This window comes from Pelmatolapia mariae, linkage group LG3_W (genome assembly GCF_036321145.2).
Source record: "Pelmatolapia mariae isolate MD_Pm_ZW linkage group LG3_W, Pm_UMD_F_2, whole genome shotgun sequence".
NCBI classification, from domain to species: domain Eukaryota; kingdom Metazoa; phylum Chordata; class Actinopteri; order Cichliformes; family Cichlidae; genus Pelmatolapia; species Pelmatolapia mariae.
In genome coordinates, this window is record NC_086229.1 from 88,496,727 (window position 1) to 88,514,408 (window position 17,682).

The 17,682-nt window shown below is 38.7% G+C and overlaps 1 protein-coding gene and 1 long non-coding RNA gene across 2 annotated transcripts; both read left to right on the forward strand.

Annotated features, from left to right (window-relative positions):
• Nucleotides 1-7,124: 7,124 nt before the first annotated feature.
• Nucleotides 7,125-10,081, forward strand: LOC134619942 (uncharacterized). Its single transcript, XR_010092058.2, has 7 exons — nt 7,125-7,337; nt 8,000-8,111; nt 8,423-8,511; nt 8,625-8,776; nt 8,893-8,925; nt 9,230-9,413; nt 9,869-10,081. It is a non-coding gene; the product is annotated as an uncharacterized LOC134619942 (long non-coding RNA).
• Nucleotides 10,082-12,426: 2,345 nt separating this feature from the next.
• LOC134619916 (UDP-glucuronosyltransferase 2C1-like) lies at nt 12,427-14,016 on the forward strand. The gene has a single exon (XM_063465686.1). The coding sequence runs from the start codon at nt 12,427-12,429 to the stop codon at nt 14,014-14,016; it is 1,590 nt and encodes a 529-aa protein (XP_063321756.1).
• The last annotated feature ends 3,666 nt before the right edge of the window (nt 14,017-17,682 follow it).

Sequence of the window (17,682 nt, forward strand, 5' to 3'; positions counted from 1 at the left end):
TCTCATCTCAAAAATCAGTTCTGGCTTGCTCAGCATTCTCAAGCTGATGCATATTTGGTTCTACTTTTATCAGCTTTCCTAATCCAGGAATATCATCCTATCTTTTCCATGGTATGAGATATGTAGTGCTGCCCTAACATGTTAGGAGGTCATTTGTGAGAAGACAAGCATGCACACGGAATACATGGATTAACATGAATGAAAGTAATTGTGCCTCAAAGATAAACAGCATGCGTGTGTAAGTGTGTCTGTGTGTGTAAACTTCACTGAGTTTTTACCATGTAATGGTTCTGTTTCTGAAGCCTTGGGTCATTGCACTGGCATGCATTTAAAAAAACACATATCATCAACCTAAACATTGTTTCGAGCTCCAAGCACCCTTCATAGTATATTCCCTAATGGAAGTGGCCTCTCCCAGCAGGACAATGCCCCTTCGATAGGGCAGAACCTCTCAGGAAAGGAACACGACAAACAGACCATATTTCCAGGATCCTAATAATGTAATCTATATGAAATGTGGATTTAAACACTGAGACATCACCCACTGGTTTTTGTACTGCAAATTTTAAAGCCACAACAGAACTAACCATAATTCAACAGGAAAGTACTGTAGGGAGCTAGATATGAAGTGGCCTTCCTAAATAAGTTGCATTTTATTGTTGAAGTAATAAACTGAGTCAGCCCAGCTATCGCCAGGTCATGCTAACATCAAGGTCAAGCTAGCTAGTTTTGAGATTTCCCATTGTAGACTGCAATCAGGTGTTATTGTAATGTTTTTCTACATGTGGGTCACAAATAAAAGTTTTAGATTTGTATTGTACATCTTGGTATTTAATATCGTATTTCTGCAATAGTGTATTCGGCAGCATATTGTTAGCTTAGCACCAAAAGAATCACACATCACTTCAGTCATATCTCTGCGGGTGTTTGTGGGATGGTGGTGTTTGCATGTGTTTGTTGGCAGGAATGGCCTCTGCATCCATAACTTAAACCCAAAACGTTCCTGCTACCATGATACTGAGGGTGCATAGGTGTTTTTAAGTAAGTTACAATATGGAGCAGCAGGTACTACGGAGAGAATTCATTCTGCTCTCATTAAGTGTGCCAATGAACGTTATGTGGAAATGCCCTGATATCAGCTCATTGCGCCAGTGGTGTTTGGTGTTGACCAAATTTTATGCACGTGGCTAGAAATGGTAAGCATGCTAAGCATTATCTTTCGTGATAATTGGTTATAAACTGTTGTGTGCATTTGTTGGCAGTGCTGCTTAACCTTCTACAATTAAAGCTTAAAGTCCCTCTAGTTTTTCGCAGACTTAAATTCTGAACATAATGAGAGAGTTTGTTCACAATGAAAATAAGTTTGCTTTTCTTTTGAAGCAAACATCAACGAACTATCGCGCAAAACCTGTGAAACTGTGAAAGTGCAACGTAACTTTACTCTAGTGTGCAAACTTTATATTACGAGAGCAACACTGAGATTGTGTTGTGATTGCAACAAACCAGAGCGTGCTGAGTAGAAATTGTCACTATTTATTTCCCTCTAACATTATTTTGCTTCTTCTTTTCATGGTGATTACTTAAGCCTTGGACACAAACTCATTGAAGTGTCAAAGATTGAATTTCAGCAGATATAATGATGACATGCATGTGATATGGTAATAAATTGTTTATTAGGTTAATAAAATAAACACTTTTGCAACCTAATCTGTAAGAATTTAAAACTCTGTGCCACATTGATCTAGTGTCAATTGGATAATATGACCCTACAAGGCTCTATAATGTAAACTGATCTGAAAACTAAGCTGCTAGCAAACAGAAAAACAAGGCTTTTTGACATTTTCTGAGACCTTGCAGTTTGTTGGTCCTTGTGGTTCTTGCAGTTGTTCACAACGTCTATGCTGGCCCAAATGAAATAATCCTACCTATTAAAGTAATGTGTGTGTACATCACGGTGGAGACAGCCACAGCTAATATAAGAAATTTTCAAAGCTATGGTAATGAACCATGTTTAAAAAAAATAGTTAATTGCATATGTTTGTTCCTCCTTGTAGGTCCACACAGTGTCTTTGGTAATCAAAGAAAAAATTTGGTACCAAAATGTTTAATGTGATATTTCCATAATACAGAGACTCTGTATTCCATCCTCACATAATTACCATTCAATCTCACTTTAGGGAACTGATCTTTTTTTCTTGATCTTTCAGCCAATATTGAAATAATTGCAATTAAGTACTAAGAAAGGCAGTTTCTGAGAGCTCATACATTGGACAAAAGACACAGACTGCTTAAAAGCTGCTTAATGATGACAAGTTAGTGCATTGTAACCCTCTGGGTTCCAGGATATAATTGGCCATTTTTGACTACTTTTGATTTTTTTCTTTATATTTCACCATTAAAAACTGTTTACTTGCCTTACAGTATTCAGGAAAATGCATCACGTAAATTATTTATCATAACTCTTGTTTTACTTGGTAAGTCAACACAATTAAAAAAAAACTGGTCTATAGTTTCATCATATAGGGTTTCATCATAGAGTGCCATGATCCGTTCTGATCATGGCACTGTAAAGACAAAAATTGATTAAAGCCCCTACTGCTATTATCATGGTTAATAACACTAAACCATAAGTGTTGTTGCCATTGCACATTGCACTTTTTTGTTGATAAAATTTAGGTTGTTTTCTCAGGGCTTATATTATTTTTTTGTGTGTATGTGATGTGTTTGTTTGTTTGTTTGTGTTTTTTATATTTCTGTATGGACATACTGCAAATCAATTTCCCGTTAGGGACAATAAAGTTACCATTGACCATTGAGCATTCATTCAGTGATTGTGCAAATGTACAGGGTGGGCCATTTATATGGATACACCGTAATAAAATGGGAATGGTTGGTGATATTAAAGTCCTGTTTGTGGCACATTAGTATATGTGAGGGGGCAAACTCCTCAAGATGGGTGGTGACCATGGTGGCCATTTAGAAGTCGGCCATCTTGGATACAACTTTTGTTTTTTCAATAGGAAGAGGGCCATGTGACACATCAAACTTATTGGTAATGTCACAAGAAAAACAATGGTGTGCTTGGTTTCAACGTAACTTTATTCTTTCATGAGTTATTTACAAGTTTCTGACCACTTATAAAATGTGTTCAATGTGCTGCCCATTGTGTTGAATTGTCAATGCAACCCTCTTCTCCCACTGATAGCAACACCGCAGGAGAAATGCCAGCACAGGCATCCAGTATCCATCTTGCTGGAAAAACTCAGGGAACGTGCCAGCTTCAGTGCACAAAGAGGGAAACACATCATCATGTAGCAATTTCAAATATCCAGTGGCCTTGAGGTTTCCATTGATGAAGAATGGACCCACCATCGTTGTACCCCGTATACCACACCAAACCTTGGAGGGATCCATCCAATGTGGGTTAGTGTCAGACCAATAGCGGTGGTTTTGTTTGTTAACTTCACCATTCACATAAAAGTTTGCCTCATCACTGAACAAAATCTTCTGCGTGAGCTGAGGGTCCTGTTCCAATTTTTGTTTTGCCCATTCTGCAAATTCTGTGCGCCGATCTGGGTCATCCTCGTTGAGATGCTGCAGTAGCTGGAGTTTGTAAGGGTGCCATTTGTGAGTAGCTAATATCTGCCGAAGGGATGTTCGACTAATGCCACTCTCCAGTGACATGCGGCGAGTGCTACGCTGTGGGCTCTTGCTGAATGAAGCTAGGACAGCCACTGATGTTTCTTCATTAGTGACAGTTTTCTTGCGTCCACATTTTGGCAAATCCAACACTGAACCAGTTTCACGAAACTTAGCAAGCAGTTAGCTAACTGTAGCATGGGAGGTGGGTGGTCTCGTAGGGTGTCTTGCATTGAAATCTGCTGCAATGACCTGGTTACTGCGTTCACCAGATATCAACACAATTTTGATCTGCTCCTCACGTGTTAACCTCTTCAACATGTCAATGGCTGTGAACAAAGAGAAACTTGTAAATAACTCATGAAAGAATAAAGTTACATTGAAACCAAGCACACCATTGTTTTTCTTGTGACATTACCAATAAGTTTGATGTGTCACATGGCCCTCTTCCTATTGAAAAAACAAAAGTTGTATCCAAGATGGCCGACTTCTAAATGGCCACCATGGTCACCACCCATCTTGAGGAGTTTGCCCCCTCACATATACTAATGTGCCACAAACAGGACTTTAATATCACCAACCATTCCCATGTTATTACGGTGTATCCATATAAATGGCCCACCCTGTACTGTTTATAAGGTTTGTTGCAGGTTTCCCCAACAATCTGTGTGATTTAAAGAGCAAAGCTTTTTGTCAGTGTTTTGACTGGTCAGTAAGTTCAGAATGCACTAATTAAATGGCAACCCAATTCCATTAGGACAGTTAAAAAAATGTCTTACTACTGACTTAACTCCTAAGTGTCTCCTAAGTGACTAGATTTTTGTACAAAAAGTTAATTTTGCTCAGTAGACTTTGAGAATCAGAATAGAAACCTGTTGAATTGGGCTCTCACATGGATAAGATGTCACTAAACCTTCCTCTAGAAAATGATTAATAATTTTGAGCAAATCAGGAGAGAAGGTGAGGGGTAATTTTGTACTAAACCAAACAAAATTCCATCTGATAACTAGCAGACACCTGGATGAAGGACAAGAAAAACGATAATATGTGACATATTTAAAGCACAACCACAGAACTCCGAGTTACCTGTTGTCTACATACTGACTTGACCTGGCCTGTTTGTTTAAAAGGTAAAACAACAGGAAAAAACATATCACACAGTATCTCGGTTTGCGTAGCACTTTTTGGAAGTCAAACTTTTGGAAGAAACAGGTAAGCTCTATTATAATTTAACAATATTCACTTAAAAATGAATACAACTTTATTTGTGTATTATTTTAGTGCTTTACATGTCACTGAAAGTGGGGATTTTATACAGTGTAATGCACAAAGGTGAACGCAACTATTTGAAATATGTTTAAAGATTAGAGGGTGGATGTGTGAAGAATTCCAGCCACAGATTATAGACTGTTGGAAAAGTGAAGTCTGAGGTACTATATATTTGTATAGCCCCCTAATAGCGCCTTTAACCCTTTAAAACCGGTCGGAGCGGGCACGCTCTGTTTTGCGTAACTATTTTTAAATCCTGGTAGCTCTGCAACCACGTAAGCTAGCGCAATATTTTTTTTTGCATATGAAACCGGAGGAGTTGTACTTACATCTTATGCCATCAGCTTGTCCTAGGTCACAGTTTCCTTCCACATATAGCTTTGCAAAAACTGCATAAAAAGCGCTTGCAGCAACAAAAACATAATATTCCAGAAACATATAGCTTTGCCGATCCGATCAGCTGTTCATAACACTTCCTAGGTTGGAATAGACGTCAGCGCGAACTTTCACATGTCCGCCATGACCTGCCCGAAACCGGAAGTGACGTCATTTTCGCGGAAATGTAATTTTTTTTACCATCAGGGCCTCATGAGCCTGTACTGGTGTTTTTAAAAGTTATCTTTGACTTTATGACTTTCTGTGTCGTTTCTGGGATGCTTTGGACTCATATTGCACTGCTGGAAATAGTTTATTTTGATGCATATGCTGCTTATTTGCAAATTTGCACTATAATTTTTATTTTCGTTTTTCCTGCAGTTTATAAAAATTGGTGTATCTCAAAAATAAAACCATGAAGACACTCAAAATAAATTTCCTGTGGTGGGAAACTATTTTGTGCAACTTTTTTGTATTTACAGTTTTGAGGGATAAGCCTCTTACATTTCTCTAACTAGAAATATATGTTAAAAAAACAAAAATGATTTTCAATTATTTTGTAGTTTATTGCACTTTTTTGCAATTTATGTAATTACTATGCACTTAATCCATACATATTATTAAAATTTGGGCTATAACGGTTGTATTGATGTATAGCAACTTGAAATGCTCCCAAAAATGGCACTACAACATGTAAAAATATAATATAAGCTCTGGCGGACTTGGTTCTATGGTAGGTCTTAAAGGGTTAATAAACTGTTTAATATAAATGTCTTAATGTCTTATATGATTGAATACTTATTTTGCTATATGGACATTAGTGTCAGGAATAACTAGGAATAGGATTTGAAAAGATTTCATGATGCTGCTGTGTGGTAGGCAATGGACTCAAAATTCAGAGCTCTGGAGGCGAGGCATAACACAGGAAGGCAGCTTTATGGCTGTACTCTAACAAACCTGAGTTCTACAAAATGCTAAACTAAACTATGACTCAGATTATAAAGGAACACAGAATACACGGCCAAGAGAGCACACAGCAATGAGGGAAAGAATGACGACAAAGAACACAGCGAAACAGAGGACTTAAATACACACATGAGGTAATTTGGGAGGTGAAAGACAGCTGGAGAAAACAAGGCACAACAGAAAAGAATCTAACTGACAAGACATAGGAAGCAAAACTGAACGCACATGAGATGAACGACTGTTAACAGAAAACTAACACTGAGACATATAAACTTGGCAAAGACAAGGGAAGAATCAACAGAAACATGACCAGCTACAGAAACTGGGCACAGAGGGACCAGACAGGCACAGAGATAGGACTGGAGAACACCCCGGCATGATACAGAGAACAAACGATTAAAATCACTATCAGAAAATTGTAAGACTTCAAACATAAATCATTACAAAAACTAAAGACAAGCAAGAATACAAAACTACCCAGATAGCAAGACGACATTGAATCTATGTTGATTTTTCATCCGAACCGTCGTATATGGTCGGGGTTGAAATGCCAATGTTGTAACAACGTTGAAATACTGTGGTAAACCGACGGTCTTACTATAGAGACGTTGTAACGATGTTGATTCACCGTTGTTTTTTTGTCATTGATATTTGATCTATTTATAGTCGACCAGGTGACAACAACAACATCGAGAAAACGTCTATTTATAGTTGACGATCATTCGGCTCCGGTCACCATCAAAAACCATCGATTTGTAGTTGAGCATTAAATTGCATTGCAACTGATCGGGTATAAAGTACCAGAGAAAGTAGATTTATTGTTCATCTGTTATCAATGACTTGGTCTAGTTCACCAGCTTTAAAAAATCGTGTCTACGCGCAATTTATGTATAGTTGACCAGGAAATTAAAGCAGCGATCACTTGGACTATTCCGCAGCACCCCTCTCACATTGGTACATCCCCCCCCCTCCCCCGGTATTCATTGTCTTCTACAGTAGAGCGGGACATTTAATTTACTCTCAGCGGAATTGACCGGAGAAGGCATCAGTTCATGCACTGCACTGGCCTGCACCATGATTAGTATAAGGTAAGAATGAATGATTTTTTTTTCCTACTCGGTATTTCCATGTTTGCATTTGAATAACAGTAAAAAAAAACTTGTTAATGTTGTACATTAACGAGTTTTTTTTTACTGTTATTTAAATTGTGTCTACTTCTTACAATCCGGCAACAAATAAATTGCACTGCGAACAAAGTATATCAACAAAGAAAACATTTTCGTTTCATAATTTCTTCGTTATATTCCCTTACAAAGCTAGCTTTAACGCTTCGAGGTTTCCTTTGTTCTTGCCGTCGCCTCGGCGCTTGACCCAGACTTTCGCTCTGTAGTTGCTTAGTACTACAAAAAATTCTAAATCTGTGATATATGATTGATAAACGTAAAGTTAACTGTACAAACGTGTTCAATGACTTTGTTACTTTTGATGATTGGAGAGCACTCGCTTCAATGCCCACACGAAAACTTTAGACTCAGTTTGAATGCTCACGCAGCATGCGTGACTGTACGTTGCACGCTCACCTAACTTTACGTTGCATGCGTACATGACTTTCCGTTTGTGCCTTGAATAATGAATAAGGCTACATCCACACGTACCAGGGTATTTTTGAAACCGCTGATTTTTCTATGCGTTTGCACCTTTTGTCCACACGTAATGTATGTCTGGCCGTACATTGTGTTTGTATTTCCAGGCACATTTCACGAAGCAGAACGCAGTCTTCAGAGATATCCACGTGAACGCTGTGATACGTCTGACCTTCAGTCCGAAGAAGAAACCCAGACCAGTCTTAAAAGAAAGCACAAGTAAAACCTTTATATTCACAAACATATCTTTGATTGTTAAGAATTTATGATCTTGTCTTTTATACATATCTGTGGTGCTTGCATACTGCAATATCACCACATAATATAGTCCAAAAAGTGGAAGTTTGTAAACTTTTTAAAAATGCAAAGCCGTGTACACTTGTGCACTTCAAAAATTCATTGTATGCTGTACCTTCTTGCACGTCTCTGTTTCCTGTGTGTGTTGTTAGAAATCAAACTAACTTTAGGAAACAATATGCCAAAAGCATATTTACAATTACTTAAGACCGTTTTTAATTTCTTTTCTTTAGACCAAATCCCCTGTACACATATACGGACTCAGAGGATGAGCAGCCTACAAAAAAACGGTTTCCCCAGGCCCCTCGAGTGAAAATACCAGGTAATAAAATACTGTCTAGTGTCTGTGTACATATCTGTGTCTGACACGAGGAAACTTTTTTGACAAGTTGTCTGTATTCTTAAATACTTAAAAAATTATCTTTTTCTAAACAGCCCTCATCACTCCGCAGTCTGCCCCCCAGCCCACTGATAGCAACCATCATAATGCCCCACCCAGCTTCCGGCACCTTTCGCCACTCCGGCACAAACCGACACAGCTTTGCGATCTCGCCAGCATGCAGAGTCTGATGTCTTCCCTATAGATGGTATGCTTTTAAAAAAGCTTTAAAGCTGCATCACAATGTCATTGTACTCTTATCTAAAAAGAAAACCCAATTTATACTCCTGAATGTCATCTTGTTGTGATTTTTTTTTTCTGTAGATTCCAGAGACTCTGTGAGGCCACTATTACAAGGCAAGTTTGAAAATCTTGGAATTTCACAGTTTACATGGTATAACAAATATATGTGACAGGCAAAAACTAGTAAACACTTTTAGCAGTTACAAGAACTAACAAATGAATATCCAACCAAAGGGAATAGAAATACATTGCACTGCCAATACTTTGGTTTATTCTTTGTATGACTTGAAAATCAGGCTTTAGGGAAAACTAAATGACATGTTTCTATCATCAATTACATGAAGTAAACACACAAGCACTTGCATACACATTTAAGACATGAGACACGCTAATTCCATCTCATAAAATGTGTCTATAGGTGAGACGCTTTGCGTTGATTGGTGCTGCTGGACCACACTGGAGGTGCGAGTCCGCCGTGTAATGGTTTATGCCATTACAAAGGAGCTGGCCTCTGTACTCAACTGGACAGGGGAAAAAAAACAAGGACCAGACAAAGCAAAAAAGGGCATTTAAAGAGACAGCGCCGTGCAGATGCATATTTGGTAAGTTTTAACATTTATTGTAGTTTTATGAGCCTAAAGTGAACAATAAAGGGATCAATTGATGTGCTGGGTGCGTTTCACATTTCCTATGTCTGTTTTTTGCTATATTACTTTGTCTTTCTTAATAACAAGACTTTCATGTCCGGTTAATCTGGAGATGGAGTCTTTGGTCTTCGGCTTGTTTTGTCCTCGGGTTGTACACTTTGTACAGCCCGACGACCCCATGTTTTCTTTTTTTTAAAGGATACACGGCACACCATGCTAAGACATATCACATTTTCAGCTTATAGCTCTTTGGGAATCAAATGCGGCAGTTTGCTGATTTCTGCCTGGTGACTTTCATGTTTATCAGCCTAGGAGTTTACATACTTTCTCCCTGCTGAAGACAATTAACAAGAGCTTATTCATGTGCTCTAATTCCCTTTTTTTGTGTGTGTGTCTATTTTTTGTCCTAGATGGCCTGGCGCAGCAGGTAGGGGCGAACTCTATGTCTGAGTTGGTCTTTGCTCAAGCAGTCCAGAAATGGCTCAGATATGCTCCAGATCGTACGGGTGGCGCGCAGGAAGCACATCATCCATCCCCATCCCGGAGTAAATAATAAAAAGTGACGTGAAACATAGAAATGTAAATAGGAAACTTTGTCTTTTAATAAAGTATTTTGCAAATGATACATGTCTATTGACCTTTTTTGGTTTTTTGTTTTTTTTCAATAAAAAGCAACTGTGCGAAAGAGGTGGAAAATCAACACCATAGCTCAACAGTGTTTCAATATCAGAATCTGACATTGTTTCAATGTCAACAGTGTTAGAAAATATAACGTCGAATCAATGTCAGGTTTCAACATTGATTCAACATCAAAACCTGACGTTGTTTCAACGTTAAAAATGGGTGCAAGAGTGACGTTGGGTCAACGTCAGATCTCAACGTTGGTTCAATGACGTCGCCTGATATTGACTCAACATTGTTTCAATGTTTCCTTGCTATCTGGGTAAAGATATTCCTAACTCAGAATAAGGATTTGCCCCTCAAAATCCTTATTCAAATATCCAGGACCATAACATAAGAATTTAGCGATTCTAAATCCATTATCAATTCTCTTATTGACTGGGTTCTCATTGGCTCTGCTTTGAGAGTCACCACCATCGCTAAGAAGACATTTCCTTCATACAAATTAATTGCATGCTGTGTGGTCAAATGTTTGTGAATGTTGGTACTTAACACCCTCCCACCCCTCCCCACCCTTGTTAGATTGCGTTCATGTTACTCCGTAAAATGACCTGAAACACATTGTCTCATAACGACCATTTAATAACATAAATCTGTAGGCTACAGCCCTACACATCAACACAAATCACTGCCCTAATTAGGACACAAATATGATCTTTCTTTTAGTATTTAGATATGAACACAAAGCTCAAAACACAAAGCAACGATAAAACACAGCATAAAGACACAACAATCACCACGGTGATTCTACTCTACATGAACGGGTAGAAACAGAGGCTGCAGCAAAATTTAAGCTGTGGCTTCTGGGCTGGGGTTTGCATTTCCTCTGGGTTCTTGGCTAGCCTAGCATTAGCATACCGTCTGTGCATGTTAGCTGAACTTGTGTTACGCAGCATAACGCAGCAGTTTCTCTCCTGCATGCAGTTTCCACTTTACCATCACACTTTCATCCTTTTGTGCAATAAAAACAAAAGTAATGTATATATCCACGCTGCAGACTCTGTCACTACTTTCCTCCTAAGTACACAAACTGAAATCTGAGTGTAGCACAAATACAAGGGGAACCAATATGTCGGATCAGCAGACAGGCAGGCTTACAGTTCCAAGGAACTGGACTACTGCAAACCTGGTCTAGATTCCCATCCCTTGATGTAACACATCTCAAACTACTTGCAGGAACTTTTTCTGTACCGCTGTAATCTAATGCATTACTGAGCTAATCACAGGTAACTAATAATGTGTTACTTGTTTTACACAGAGTAAGCTCCTCAATTATCTGCATGAAAAAAAAAAATCAAAGGTGCCTTTACGCTGCACACTTGTGTAGCAAAAAGCTCACATGAGCCACTTCTGACGAAGTTGGAAAATGGAAGAACTTCTGAGGAGAAAATTGCATTGATCTATCTTTTTTAAAATTTATTTATTTTTTTACATACAATGTTTTCTTTTCCCTTGGAAAGATCCCAACAGCCCCAAACCCAGAGACTCTGATCTGTAACATGATGAGTAGCTTCAGAGCCTGTCACTGACATGTATGTCTGTTTATTGTTAATTCAGCTATAAGAAAGTCAGAAAGCTGAGTAATAGGCAAAATATGACTAAGTATCTTATGTGAGTGCAGGGATGAACAGAATATTTATCTTAAGTATAAAAATCCTGAGAGCAAAAGAATTGCTTCAGAATTAGTATAATAATATAACCTCTACTGGCTTATGATGACTCTGCCGAAGTAAAGGATTCTAAAGCTTCCACCTGGGTCTCCTGCAGAGTTCTTTTTGAACTGAGGACCCTGGATGCAACAAAAATGGCATAATACTGGTAAATTGCTAAAGTAGCAAACCAATTTCTACCAAACTGTTTTAATTCAGCCACATTGGATGGCTTTTGAGCATGAACAGCCTATTGAAGGACATGACAAAGTTTCAATTATTGGCCCTAGTTAGTTTCTGAACATATGCTTATTTAGCATATTGCTAAAAAAACAACAACAAAAAACCCATTTTGAATCTTAGATGCTTCACCAGTGACTTGGCTAAGTCATGAACCTTAACTGGGACCTGGATAGACTCTTGGAGTAATTATAAAATTATATTATATTGCACTATAGGTAAACTGAGCGGATAATCGGCCCTAGTTACTTCACGAACATTTGCTTATTGAATGTGGGGTTCAAACAAAAACCAGTCTGAATCTTAGGTCCTTCACCAGTGACTCAGTGAATGCTAACAGGTTATAAGTTATTGAGGTCACAAGTCTGATTCTTTGTTTCTATTATTTCTTCCAGGAAATGTCCGGTTTTTCCATCCCTCTGTTTGTGACAGTGCTCTGCTTCCTGCTTCTCAGGCCCCCTCCATGTAGCAGCAGCGACATTCTGGTAGTCCCCATCGATGGTAGCCACTGGATAAACATGAAAATTATCCTTGAACAGTTACACTCCAGGGGCCACAATATCACAGTTCTGCGCTCTGCAAAGAGCTCGTACATCCCTAATAACTCTTCCATTTATACTTCTATTAATATAAGCACGCTTGCGGATGAGTCAGACATTAACTACTACAACAAAATGTTACAAGATGTTATGGGTTGTCGCACTTATCCTACATTTATACGCACGTTCTGCCAACAGTACTTGATCACGTCCATGTTAGATCAGGGTCACAAGATCTTGGCCAGATCAGTTGCTACAATAATAGAAGACACAGTATTTATTCAGAAGCTACAGGATACCAAGTTTGACATAATGTTAACTGACCCTGGTCTGACAATAGGGATGCTTCTTGGAAGTTACCTCAAGCTGCCTATGGTTTTTAATGTGCGCTTTATTTATACTGGAGAAGGTCATTTCACCATAGCTCCCTCTCCTATCTCATATGTCCCTGTGTCAGGAAGTGAGCTCCATGATCAGATGGACTTTCTGGAAAGAACCAAAAATATGCTGCATTATCTTTATAATGTCATTGCACAGCACTTGATCATAAATCCTGCCTACTCAGACCTGCTCCAACGACACTTCCCTCCTGGTACTGATTTGCTGTCTTTACAGCGTAGAGCTGATATCTGGCTGTTCAGGGCAGATTTTGTCTTTGAGTTCCCTCGGCCCACAATGCCTAATGTAGTATATATAGGGGGCTTCCACTGCAAAAAGGCCCATCCCCTTCCCGCTGAGCTGGAAGCATTCATGCAAAGCTCCGGAGAACACGGTGTGGTTGTCATGTCTCTGGGGACATTTATATCAGCCCTACCTCGCAAGGTCACAGAGGCCATCGCTGCTGCTTTTGCTGAGCTCCCTCAGAAGGTGATTTGGCGTTTTGTGGGTGAAAAACCTTCATCTCTTGGAAACAACACCCTGCTGTTGGAGTGGCTACCTCAGAATGACCTCCTGGGACACCCCAAGACTCGTGCCTTTGTGTCCCATGGAGGCAGCAATGGCATGTATGAAGCCATCTACCACAGTGTTCCTGTTGTGGGCCTCCCACTCCTCTTTGACCAGTTTGACAACTTACTCCGGCTGAAGGTGCGTGGTGCAGCTCGGGTTGTAGAGGCCTACTCACTGACCAAAGAAGACTTCCTGTGCGCTCTCAAGGATGTTCTTGAGAATCCCTCTTTCCACAATAACATGCAGCATCTGTCCCAGCTACACCGTGACAAGCCAATGACTCCAATGGACACTGCCATCTTTTGGATTGAATATGTCATCAGGAACAAAGGAGCACCTCACCTACAGTCAGCAGGTTTTCATCTGCCTTGGTATTCCTACTTCTGTCTGGATGTGGCTGCTTTATTCATAGCCATAACTGGAATTTTCATCTGGGCTTTGGTCTTTGTTTGTAGGCTCCTCTGCTGCCGGAGGTCAAAGAGAAAAATGAAACCAGAGTAAATGAGCCAAACCTGATGCAGTCTTTGCAAAGTTTAGCTTGACAGAGTCAGTGTCACATGATTAGTCTTTACAATAATTTCTCCCTTAAATTTTTGCTCTGACTAAAACTGCATTTGCTAGAAATTTACAAACAATTTAGAACAGCGAAGATTTGAATTACCCCCACGGAAATTTGTCATTTAGGGTGAATACTTTTACCTTACATAATCATCATAGGATATCTTTTTATATCAAAAGATATCCTCAAAACTTAAAGGGGACCTAAACCTCCCTAAACCTAAACTTCTCAATACATCTTGGTTGACCAGCAGAGGAAATTTGGCAAGGTTTTCAAGGGTGCCACTCACTAACTTGACTCTCGTCTCTCTTTCCCTCCCTTTAGACCAACTTCATTCTGATTGGCTGCCCCTCATAAACCGAGGGTTTAACCCTCCGTTTTGCGTAATTATTTTTAAATCCCTGTAGAACTGGAACCACGTAAGGTAGCGCAATCATTTTTTTTGCATATGAAACCGGAGGAGTTGTACTTACATGTTATGCCATTAGCTTGTCCTAGGTCACCGTTTCCTTCCACATATAGCTTTGCAAAAATTGCATAAAAAGCACTTGAAGCAACAAATAACATTCCAGAAACATGCTTTGCCGATCCGATCAGCTGTTCGCAACACTTCCCACGCTGGAATAGATGTCAGTACGAACTATCGTATGTCTGCCATTACCTGGCCGAAACCAGAACCGAAACCAGAAGTGATGTCATTTTTGCGGAAAATGTATTTTTTTACCTTCAGGGCCTTATAAGCCTATACTGGTGTTTTTAAAAGTCATGTTTGACTTTATGCTTTTCTGAATAGTTTCTGGGATGATTAGAACTCAAATTGCACTGCTGGTAATAGTTTATTTTGATTCACATGCTGTTTTTTTTGCACATTTGCATTATAATATTTATTTTCGTTTTTCCTGCAGTAGATAAAAATTGGTGCATCTCAAAAATGAAACTATGAAGACACTCAAAATCAATTTCCTGTGGTTGGAAACTATTTTGTGCAACTTTTTTGTATTAACAGTTTTGAGGAATAAACCTCTTAAATTTCTCTAACTAGAATTATATGTTAAAAAAACAAAAACGATTTTCAATTTTTTTGTAGTTTATTGCCCTTTTTTTTACAATTTATGTAGTTTCTATGGAGTTAATGCATAGATATTATTAAAAATTGGTTATAACGGTAGTATTGATGTATAGCAACTTGAAACGCTCCCAAAAATGGTACTACAGCATGTAAAAATATACAGATAAGCTCTGGCGGACTTGGTTCTATGGTAGGTCTTAAAGGGTTAAACAATAAAGGGAGGAAAGGAGCTTTTGGCTTGTTGGCATTACGTGCACACACTGACCTGATTCTTTGAAGGGTTAGCCATGTTTAATATGACCAGCTAGCACTGAGTACAATGAAAGCAAACGAGATGAACTCTTTCCAAGCTTTAAGCTTTTATGAAAAGGAGCTTTTTGACATAGTTGTGCTTTTTGCATTGTTTTAGGCTGAAGTTTAGAGGACTGCAAACTGCAGTGTACGTGAGAGTGTTACATGTGGCAGCAGTTGGTGTGAAATTCATACTCTCTTGAGTCACATCTCAGACAAATGCAGACACACAGGCAGGGTTTCGGATTCAGTATGAGTTACACTATCATAACGCTATCATCATGTTGACAAACGTAAGCAACTTATATTAACAGTCAAAATACTACACTTATATTACATGTAAACAGATTGTAGTATAGTACTTGTAGTATTGTTTTTTTCAGTGAGACAACTGTATCAAAGTCTGTTTAGTTGTTTCTTTGAGATTCTAAATTTGGAAATACCCTCAGACCAAGTCAGGATGAGACACTGCTCGATAGAGGAGAACATGTTCCAACATATGCTGTTAAACTGTTCTGCAAGCCTCTACTGTACTTATACCAATCAAGGAAAAAATAAAAAGATAAATTGTATAAAGTATAATTTCTTTATGCTCCTTGAAATAGGAATAAAGTCTATTTCAATAAAATGATTTGTTTCCTTGTAAAATTAAGACTGGAGTCATTTTGTCTTTACACATATCTGTCCTTTAATATGTGTAACTAGCTTAATTTATAATTTTGTGTTGTTCAGTCATGTGAATCAGCCTCACTTCGAATGTTACATTATAAAACAGCCTATTTTTCCCATAAAAGAGATACTCAGTCCAAGGTATTCTGTTACAACTAGCTGGTCCTGCTTCCTGCTTGGATAAACTTTATGAAATTTATGGATATACAATCTGTCTTTTACAATCCCTTAGACTTAAAAGAAGTGTTTGTTTTTTTTTTAACTTTGTATTGGGGTCCTAATAACCCAGTGATTCAGACTGTCAGTGATTAATGTAGGCATTAATCACAAGTCATGTGGCAGTTGTAAACAAACTGGTTCTTATATAGTTATTTTGTACTCTACTTCACCACTTAAACCAGTTTATACAACACGCGTCATTCACCCATTCAAACACATTCATACAATGACTAAGTGATCTATCTGACATTCACATGCTGATCACCACATCTGGAGCAACCTGGTATAACTATCTTGCCCAGAGATACTCTGTTAGTCGGAAGATCAGTGGCTTCTCTTCTCCGGCCCTAATGTCCAAGTATTCTCAGGCAATCTACTGAGCAAACAATCTCCCCTAATGCATGCAGTGGAGTGTAAGTGTATACGTGATAAAAAATACCTGAAAACCAAAGATTAAAACACAATATTAATATGTGTGTGTGTGTGTGTGTGTTCTGGTTCTTCCTATCTTGGTGGGGAACAAAATCTGAAATTTACTATACTGGTGGGGACCAACAGCCCTCGTGGGGACCAAAATCCAGGTTCCCACGGGGTTGAAGGCATTTTTCACACTCAGAATGTGGTTTTAGTGTCAGGGTTACAATTGGGTTATGGTTAGGTTTAGGGTAAGGGTTAGGGTTAAGCATTAACTTTTGATGGTTAGGGTTAGGGTAAGCAACTAGGAAAAGCATTATGTCAATGAGATGTCCCCACGAGGATAGCAACACCATACTGTGTGTGTTCATGTGTGTGTGTGTGAATAGGTGAATGTGACAAGTTGTATCAAAAAGCGCTTTGAGTGCTCTGATTGGCAGAAATACACCGCCTACCAGGGCTTATAGAAGACTATTTAGAGTGACTGCTTCTGACTTACAATCTGTACAGTACACGGCTCCCATCTGTTTTTATGGCCAGTCACATGTACAAAGAAATATAAAGATCTTTATTTGGAGCTCTGGAGAACCTATGTACTTTCTAATTTATTAATAACAAACTTGTGTTATCTGATAAATCAAAGTTTTGTGACATTTAAAAGAAACAAAAGTGAGTGATTAGGCTCCCCTCCCTCTGAACCCATGTGGTAAAAATACCAAGTAATACCTATTGTTTCAATACGCCCATTCTTCAGTCAAACAATTTCAATTGTGTACTCTTTTTTTTCGGTCTGCACTGTATGAAAAAAGTTCCCCGGAGCCAAAGTGTAAAACATTTACTGACTACAAATTATTAATTAAATCAGTTGGGGAAGAAGCTTTTTCTTCTTTTACCTTGCAATAAATTTTACCACAGTATTGTGCTTGGTTTGGTAGGTTTGTCTATC

Excerpts from the sequence above, each read along its gene's own strand:
- LOC134619916 (XM_063465686.1), top strand. The coding sequence starts at position 12,427 with ATGTCCGGTTTTTCCATCCCTCTGTTTGTGACAGTGCTCTGCTTCCTG.